The following is a 9,836-nucleotide window of genomic DNA, read 5'->3' as shown; positions in this document are numbered from 1 at the left end:
GTCGATTCACCTTCAATTGCTGCCTTTTTAGCCCTTTAGCTCTCCAATTTCATGTATAAACTGTTGTTCGATGGTTAGGGAGATGCTTATCTTTTGATTATCACAAACAGATATCCAAAACGGTTCTTGGCCAGGAAAAAGATTTGTGCTAAACTTTTCTTTTTCCAGTTTCAGTTAAATCTTTCAGTTCAGTTTCTTCCCCAACATTATCGTCTTTTTTGGCTTTAAAGAGATGCTCCAGCATCAAGCAATGTACATATGTATGTAGCAGTCATGTTGGCTTCCGTGATCAATTCTTCTTGCGTTGGTATGTTTATCCAATGGTTGTCCTTACTTCATTTGTTTATCCACCAAAATTATATGTTTCCTCGTTTGACTTTTATCTTTCTGTTTTTGTTTTTTTCCCTCTCTCCCGCAGATGTGTCTTTTCACAACACAATTGGAACATGCTGATCAACTTGCTGCTGTTGGAAGTCTCCATCCTATTACCTCATCCTGGTATCTACTTCTGGATCGATGGCCATTTGAACCTCTAGCTTTGTTCCAAGAGATACACATTCAGTTATTAAGATATGTACTCGGTAAATTTGTTATTATCATGTGCAGCCAGCATCTAGACTTTTAAGTTATGTAATTATAAGCTTAGGTGAATTTAGATCTGCAACTCACTCAGCCTAGTGAATTTGAAAAAGAAATTTGAGTGTGTGGTGGAACCCTTTCCTTGCTGTGTGGGAGGAACCTTTCTGAATTTGTCATATTGAGCAAAATTTTTGAAAACGCTGAGTGCTGAATCTCTCTTTCATCCTACGTTTAGTAAATTTACTGTCTTGCTTGAAATATCAATTGGGAAGAGTCAATCCGTTCAAGTGAGAATATTATACCCCATCAAGTGATGGTAGTAATTCTCATATATTGTGTTTTTATGGTTAGTCAAGAAGTACTAATGGTGGATCCATTACATTATTTGGTTAGTTTTGTCTTCAGATGGTTTTATTGTGCTGCTGTCCTTCAGGAGGAGTAGCTTCTGAGAGGATTCACACTTAAATGATGCTAGTAATTCCCATGTATTGTGTTTAATGATTGATCCAAGAAGTTTTAATGGGGGACTGTTTAGACAGAGGGATGCTATAGTTCATTTTATTTCAAGTTTGAAGCTTCTTTTATTCATCTTCACAGCCTTATCAACCTTTTCTTGTCGAAGATATGTGTTTCCTTCTCCATCTCTCTTTTCTTGTAATCTTTAAATACATTTTGCGGAAATCCTTTATCAATCTAATTTCTTTCCTGGACTGGGATGGCTGTTGACCAGATCTACATGGAAGGAATTATCCCCAAAGTGGCCTAAGGCATATCCTTATTGGTTTGATATATTGGTTTTAGATCACATATGTTTATAGCTCATGTGTCTCCCGAAATTTTCTTTGACAACACTAACTTTCTGGGATGACTGGTTGAGGCTACAAGAGAACCACCAAGGTCGACAATTTATTCGGCTAGAACACGTATACTCTGATGTGTGGTCACTTCAGTCTTGTGCAGTTACTTTGCAAGTTTTGCATGTATAATATAGTATGTAAATTTATAACTGATTATTCACGGTCATGCTCATGGTAGAGGGCTTATAACGGCTCCCTTACGCATTGTCCTTGCTTGTATTAATGATTCTAGAGTTGGATACTCTCTTTCTCTCTTACTCGCACAAAAGATATGATGCTTTCTCCCACGTGCAGGAAGGTGTACCAAGGACAGCATATGAAGGAGCAGTAATCTCCCGGTATTCACCACCAAGGCATGTGTTTCTAGTGGGTCCGGATTCTTTCAGGCTGCTTGGGATCAAACGTGTTTGATGCATTGAGGTGAGGTTCCACGACGCTGGTAAATCATGGTGCCAGACCTGAGCTTCCTCTTTCCTCCTCAACGCCTAGTGTAATCGGCGGTACACTATCGAGGAACCACCGGGAGCATAGCAACCGGAGCTCGCCGATGAGCGAAGTGTAGAGGGCTGACGATTCCTTTTGCGATTTTGATTGAGGAGAGGGAGGATTCTTCTGAACGGCAGTGTCCAGTCCATACATATGCCTTTAAATGGCCGAAGCAAGCCGTCATTCATTGGAAGAGAGCCATAGGTCATGTTAGCTTACTTTTACACTTAATAGCACGTAACCTCAACAAATTTTGTTGCTCCCGAAGAAACATACATCTATCTCTCGCCATGTTTCCCCGCTCTTTTGCCCCCGCTTTGGCGGGTTGGAGCGTGGAGGACTAAAATGTAAGAGACCCACACAGTCGAAAGTGGGAGTTCATGCCTGTCTTTGTATGCAAAACACGAGGAACTTCTAGTCATGTGTGTTGTGAACAAAATGGTGAGAAAAATTTGGTATAAAGTTTATTTATAAAATTTTCTTCAAAGTATGCACTTATAACCATGTTCAGAATGTTTGACTTTACTCACCATGAACAAAATTAAATTGATGAGCATTTTATGATAATGAGAATTTAAAATCAAGTTTAAACTTTATTTTTTAAAAAAAAAAGGGAAAATTTTGGTACAAACTTAAAAAAATTTCTTCCAAGTAAGCAAATATGATCAAGTTTAAAATGTTTGTTTTCACTTAATATGAACAAAATTAAATTGATGAGCATTTCATGAGAATGATAATTCAATACCAAGTTTACACTTTATTTAAAAAAAAAGAACAATTGAAAAAAAATTGGAACATAAATTTTGTACATTACCAAACGTGTTTCTGTTTTTTATTCTAGAAACATAATTTTTGCAGATTACAAACGTGTTTGTTCTTTTTCTATTTCGAAACAGAAATTTTATGCGAAGCTACAAACGCGTTTTTGTTCGAAATTATTACGGAAGAAACACTTTTTCTATTTCTGTTTTCTGGAACAATTTTTAAACAGAAACGTTACCAAACGCACCCTTAAGTGTCACTCCGGCGAAAATCCGGCCAAATGGCTGACGTGGCAATTTTCCGATGAGTTTGGTTCAAAACGGCGTCGTTTTGCACGCTGACGTGGCGGAGAAAATACAAAAACGACGTCGTTTCGTGTCTACGTGTAATTAATAATATAAAAATTAATTAAATTAGATTTAAAATTAATTTTATTTAAAATTAATTTTATTTAAAATATTCAAAAAATTAAAAAAATTAAGAAAATTTTAAAAAAAATTTTAAAAAAAAAAAGGGAGGGGGAGTTCAAAGGGCGATTGAGGGCTGAGCCCTCGCCGCCGCCTCCCCGCCGTCGCCGAGAAGGGCCGGCGACGGAGGGGGAGGGTCGGCGGGGTCGCCGGCCCCGGCCGACCGACGGGGAGGGCCGTGAGCCTCGCCGGATCGCGGCGAGGGCCGCCGGCCAACCCTCCCCACTCTGTCGTTGGCCCTTCCCTCGCGGCGGCGGGGAGGCGGCGAGGGCCCGTGAGCCCTCATCGTCGATCGGCCGCGACCCCGGCCGAACCTCCCCCTCCGTCGCCGGTCCTTCTCGGCGACGGCGGAGGCGGCGGCGAGGGCTCAGCCCTTAGCCGCCCCTTCGACCTCCCCCCTTTTTAATTATTATTTATTTATTTAATTTTTCTTAATTTTTAAAATTTTTTAAAATTTTCTTAATTTTTAATTTTTTTAATTTTAATTTTTTTAATTTTAAATAAAATTAATTTTAAATCTAATTTAATTAATTTTTATATTATTATTTACACGCAGACACGAAACGGCATCGTTTTTGCATTTTCTCCGCCACGTGCCGTTTGGCGGATTTTGGTCAAAGTGGCACTTAAGTATCCCATTTAACTTTAAAATTGGCACTCAAATATATCATTTTAAAGTTAGACTTAAACGTCCCTCCACGCCAAGCTTATGGACGCGCTGTACTTCTGCCGGAGTTATTGGCTGAAATAACTTGCGAGGGACAACTCATTTGTCCCCAAGGGAATGTGAGTGAGCGACGCCTTTCCAAATTTGCAAAACACAGGAAGCCTATTAATAGAGCACGAGGAAGCAGCTAGATGCCAAAAAAACTCTTATCCGCAGAAAACTGCGTGAGGAAACAACGTCCATATACAGGCAGTCTTCGAACATGGAGGCCAAAACATGACTTCGCGACAACTGAAACGAAGTAGTTTTCCCAGATTCGCATCCGATAAGTCAGTCAGCAATTTTCTAATACAGAGAAACATGAGAAACCGACCTTTGTCTGACCAATTTACCTGCCAAGGCTGGCCTGTAAATCAAGCATTTCTTTGAAATGCTTGTCAAAATGCAACTTGATATCATCAGTATCCCAATGAACTTCGCTCCACCAACGTGCATCGCCTCTAATCTCTTTTATCGAGTTGCCGTTTATGGTCCTGAATGGCAACTTTTTGAGCAAAGGACAACGCACGACTTCGAGTTGCTCAAGACTCTGCCACGACTCCTCTCTCCTACAGAGGCATTGTAATTGGGGTAGCCCGCTTAAACGTGCCGTTTGCAAGTTAGGAACAGCAGCATGTCCCTTCGCGCTTCCTAGGACGTATTGGAAGAGTTCATTTAGACGGACGCAAGTGTCTACCTTGATTTTGCTCAATTTGGGTAGGCTTGTGATCCGATCCCCCAAGAAGAACAGTTTCTCCAATTCGTCACATCCAGTTACCACCAAAGCTTCCAATCTAGGAAAGATCAATCCCAAGCGATCAGCTAATACCGATATGCTCTTCATCTTCCCAATGTTATCAAGATACAGCTCTTCCAAATTCGGTAGTAGGTCGAGCCGAGCATTGCTTCCTTCATTCAGCATGGCATCTTTGAGAGTCAGTATCTTTATATTAGTAAAACAGTCCACTCGGTTTATGACGATGTTTTCCAGAATCTCATGAAGATTGCAACAATTATCAAAAGCTAGAGAAGTTGCGTGAGATATGAACCATTCTATACTGTCTCCTGAGAGGTCTTTTTCCGTTGGTCTTGGTGTATCAGGCGCTAAATACGTCAGACCCATCGAGCAGCAAAACGTTTTCAGCCTTTGGATCCAATAAACATCGCATTCTTCAAACGCTGTCACTGTATCATACAAGCGTAGATATAGGACAGACAACCTTTGCAATGACTGTAAATCCTCCACGGTCGCCCTTTGCTCCTTGTGGCGCTCTTGCAAGTAGATCTCAAAGTAGGACATTGGAGGTCTGGGCTTGATGAGCCAGCGGTAACCACTTTCCATCACGTCTAAGAATTCCAAGGAAGTCAGCTTAGATACTGTTTCTGCTAGAACGAATTCCAAGTTGAGCGTGTATGATAGATCTAACTTCTTTAGGTTTGTTAGTTGATCCATCCCTTCTGGCAATTGCTTGATACTTGTATCATGGAGATCAAGTATACAGAGTTTGGTAAGACTTCCCAACGGAGGCAATTCTTCAAGATGGTTGCAACTCCTCAGAAGCAGAGCACGAAGATCTCGTAGATGGAGGAGAGAAACGGGTAATGACCTTACTTGGGTTCCTCCCAAATTCATTACTTTCAAAGCTCCGAATCCTCGCAGAAAGTTCTCTGGAATATTTTGTAGGAAGGAGTTGTATTGAAGGAAAATAGATATCATTTTAGGACATTCTATTTCCTTATCAGACAACGCCTTTATGCTATTCCTCATTAAAGAAACCCTTTCCAGATCTCTTTGCAACTCGAACTCTGAAAGTCTAGTCATTCTGACGTTAGCTCGAACAAGAAACTTGGATTCTGGATTTGCGCATGTTGCGATCCATATTGCAACGTCACGAACCACGCCGTGCATCTTTATGCTATCATCTGAATCACCGGTCTCCAATAAACATGAGTCTTTCAAACTCTCAATCAAGGCAATTCCCCCGTTTAATGCGGCATGATAGGTAAGTTGATCATCGATCAGACCTTCGGCCCACCAACATTCGACAAGTTCGCTTATGAGAATGGAGTAGTCATCTGGATATAGGCAACAATACAGAAAACAAGATTTGAGTTTTTCATTCTGCAGCGAGTCATAGCTCAACTTCAATGAGCTATACAAGTTGGGCTCTATACCGTCAATAGAAGGTCTTGACATTCTCAACTCATCTATGGCATTCTCCCACAGGCCAACCCGCTCCTTCCGTCTCATCGCTGAACCCACGGTTATGAGAGCCAGTGGCAGCTTTCCACATTCTTTGCAGACAGTTCCCGCTAATGGTTTGATGCTCTGCAAATCAGCTACTTCTCCGGCGTGTTCCTTGAATAATTCCCATGCTTCTTCATCCATCAGGACTTCTACCTTAACTTCAACATCGGTCATCATTTTTCGACAAACATGCAAAGACCGAGCCGTCAATAGAATCTTAGACCCCAAATGGCTTTCGGGTCGCGGGATACCAACAAGATCCAAGTTGATGGCTTCCCATACATCATCAAGAATGAGAAGAAACTTTTCCCTTCTAAGCCTTTCCAAAAGTTGTATAGCTGTCCTTTCCATGGTTTCCTCCTCCTTCAAGTTTAACCGACTGGCTATTTTCTTCTGCAGATTCTTCAGATCCGGCTCTTGGGATGAGGTAGTTTTTGAAACAGTCGCCCAGATAATCAAGCTGAAAGGTTTCCGTGATGACGAAGTGCTGCTGAGCTTGTTGTTTAGGTTCTTCACCAGGTAGCTTTTGCCTACTCCTCCCATTCCCCATATTCCAATTCTCCGTGCTTTATCATCGTGTAACAATTGTAGAATACGAGCCATTGTCTGTGATGCGGTCGTGTGGTCTCTAATCGAAGGGCAGGGAATAAGCTCCGCCACCTTTATGTGAGAATCAGCGGCATCTCCCATCGTTTCTCCATGCCAGCAACTCCTGATCTTGGAACTGATTGAACGATAAACAATTTTTCCGCCTTCTACCACGAGTGAGGACACAACGGAAGCAACAATTTCCATATGAGAGGCGAAGAACGTAGGCCAACGAGATTAAGTAGGATGGCCTTAAATTGTAACAAGGATCGACTGCAAATGCTAGAAACTTTTGGATTGGATTGCAGAAAAAAAAACAAAGAGGTAAGACGAATTGATTCCACATATGAAGTAATCAAGATGGAAACGCGACGATAGAAATGGTGCCCCACTCCAAAATTAGAGATGAGCAACACATAGGATCAAGGAAGTTTAGTCCTCCTGTTGATTGAGGCTCTTGAGAAGCGTTGGTGGCAGGTGCAGGTAAAGCTCGTGGAAGAGATGGCCATGGAAACATAATACTACAAACACGGTTTCTTCTAGTCAGCGTCACGACTCAAAGTTGACCGAATGCAAAAGTCTGGAGGGAAAATTCGCCGAAAGCACGGAACATGATGGATGAATTTGACGGGGAACCCAATTGTCAGCATGCCCTTTACATTCCACAACCTTTTCTATGATTGAACTTAATTATCTTCAGTCTCATTACCTAAACTTTTCTCGTCATTTACATTTCTGTCCAATAAGACCTTTTACAACCCTTGTGATCCAGCCGACCTCCAGCACGACTTCACAACACATCCAACCCGAATATATATTCTTAAGTATGAGCTTACATAGAAGATCTACATCTTCCTCTAGTTCTCTATCACAAATGGACTCAGATCCAAGTCCTATACATAGAGAAGAAGTAAGGATAGAAGATTTCAACAAATCTATAGAAAATTGGGAAATTCCTAAAATACAACTTAAGGAAATATACAAGCAATCAAAATTGAAGTTTTTCAAAAAATCAGACAATGTCATAACTACTGAAGAAAGAAATGTTCATCTTTCTAATTCTTATGAAAAAATACATCTTTTGAACAAAGAGTCCATTCAAAAACATAAACAAAAGTATAACTACATTCATATATTTATTTATTTATTTATTTTCTAATTCTTTCCTTTTTACTGCATCTTTCCCCTCCCACACCGAGAACCACTGTCCCTCACCCAGAACCGGCCGAGAGTATATTCTCTTCAGATCAACTCTTCGCCGGCTTTTCACCCGACTCAATCGCCGGGTTTCCTTCATCGGTTCTCTACTCCGACCATCACGGCACATTATAGGCGATAACTTCCAATCCCCGAACTACATCCATCTACGATCGGTCATCAATTCCTCCCTCAAGTAGCCATTTCAGTCCACCATATGTACACACATCAAAGAAAATAGGATAGAAGACTAACACAGTGAAGGTCTCGGTCGCAGGTATCACCGAGAAACGAAGACTGATATTGACGACTCCAGCTCGATGTTCATCGACGACATCCCGAGAGCTTGACATAAAACGAAGAGGAAAAACTCGGAGTTAGATTCAACTCAACGATCAGTGGAAAAAACGCAAAACAACCCGGATCTAAACGCTGTCGAACGATGGATTACAATTGGAGGTGGCTCAAGCGAGAGGTCGTGACCACCTCGGCTCCAGGACTATCTCGGTTCATACCAGAGGCCGCTGACTTTGAGCTTCGCTTGCTCATGGGTTTTGACTGCCACAACGAGTGGAGGCGGCGATGGGCGGGCAGTGGTCAAGATGTACACAGCTTCTTTAGCAGTATGTTTGCAAGGAGATGGACTCGCTTGGCCCAAAACCACACTTTGGTCTGAGCTTGGGCCCATGCGGTTCAATCAGTGTTCTCTAAGCCTTGGACAATTGTTGCAATCCTCAAGAGAATTTGGAAAATCTTGTCATTAACTGAGTAGATTGGTTTTCAAATCTTAACATTTTGACTCTCAAAGATGCAATATCGAATGAAGGAAGCAAAGATCAGTTCTAACTACTACTGAATTCGGAGAAGATGCATCTTAGTAACGCTGGAGAATCTTTTCTACTGACCAATTTGAGTGAAATGAAGGTAGATAGTCGATACTCGATAAACTATTTAGCCTATACGAGTTTGTAGATGGTGAAAGCTCTTTACGGTTCGTTTAGTAACTATTCTATTCTGGAAACAATTTATTCTTAGAAATGATTTTTTATGATTCAACTCTTTTGATAATTTTTTAAGCATTTGATAATTATCCAAAATTTATATTTCCAAGATAAAAATACATTTGATATGAACCTCAAATTCTTTTATGACTTTCGGCCTAAGCCTGAGCTCGCCTAGCAACCAATGAGGCTCGATCTTACTGGGCCACCGCGAAGCTTGACCTCACCATGGCCAGGTGATGCCGACCTCGTCGTGGCCTAGTGAGGTCGAGCCTTGCCCAACTATCGGCGAGGCTTTGATGAGGCCACTGGCCCTCATTTAGTCGGTACTAGTGAAAGGAAAAAGAAGAAAAAAAGAAAAGAAGAGAGAAAAAAAGAAAGTGGTATTGATTATGGAGTTGTTTTCCAAAATAAAGAAATAAATTTTTTTAATACTTTTTTATCTGTTCCAAATCTATTTGTGGGAACAAAAGAGTTACCAAATAGATTTCTATTCTTTTTTTTTTTTGTTCTAGGAAATAAAAGAATAAAATCAAATACTATTTGACTAGTTATTAAACAAGGTCTTAGCCTACGAGTAAATGCCATCAAAATTCAATTTTCGTAGCAAATTTATATGGTGCAACTAGAATATTTTCAGCCGTAGTTTGAGGGTAAAGGGAGAAATTGTCATCCATGCGAGTTTGGCATAACTTTCCAATTAAAACAGGACAATTTGTCTTGAATTGTTAAGTAACTAAACTAAAACGGCAACGAAGAAAATTAGTCAAACATAACCTAAATCGGGGCTGACATATGAATCAAATCTGAAATCTATCCAAGTCAACAGATTGGACTTTTGTATGGATCCATTATGGGTGGAAACTGACGTTTATCCAAATAATTCTGAAATAGTTTCGCTACCTTTTTAAATTCAATATTACGGATGGGAAATCTTTGAATGAA

General features: G+C 40.7%; 1 protein-coding gene across 2 annotated transcripts; it reads right to left on the bottom strand.

Annotated features, from left to right (window-relative positions):
- Window positions 1-3,889: 3,889 nt before the first annotated feature.
- LOC104423522 (disease resistance protein At4g27190) lies at window positions 3,890-8,507 on the bottom strand. 2 transcript variants are annotated; one of them, XM_039303237.1, is made up of 2 exons: window positions 8,406-8,507; window positions 3,890-8,235 (listed from the first exon to the last, which is right to left on the bottom strand). In XM_039303237.1, the coding sequence occupies exon 2, from the start codon at window positions 6,898-6,900 to the stop codon at window positions 4,207-4,209; it is 2,694 nt and encodes an 897-aa protein (XP_039159171.1). In that variant the 5' UTR covers window positions 6,901-8,235; window positions 8,406-8,507; the 3' UTR covers window positions 3,890-4,206. The 2 variants fall into 2 exon arrangements, with proteins under 2 accessions (XP_039159171.1, XP_039159170.1); XM_039303236.1 differs by having other exon boundaries at window positions 8,342-8,506.
- Between the last annotated feature and the right edge of the window lie 1,329 nt (window positions 8,508-9,836).

Source organism: Eucalyptus grandis, chromosome 10, assembly GCF_016545825.1.
Source record: "Eucalyptus grandis isolate ANBG69807.140 chromosome 10, ASM1654582v1, whole genome shotgun sequence".
Taxonomy (NCBI): domain Eukaryota; kingdom Viridiplantae; phylum Streptophyta; class Magnoliopsida; order Myrtales; family Myrtaceae; genus Eucalyptus; species Eucalyptus grandis.
Note: the sequence above shows the minus strand (reverse complement) of the source record. Positions and strands in the feature narration are given on the sequence as shown.

Excerpts from the sequence above, each read along its gene's own strand:
- LOC104423522 (XM_039303237.1), bottom strand. The coding sequence starts at position 6,900 with ATGGAAATTGTTGCTTCCGTTGTGTCCTCACTCGTGGTAGAAGGCGGA.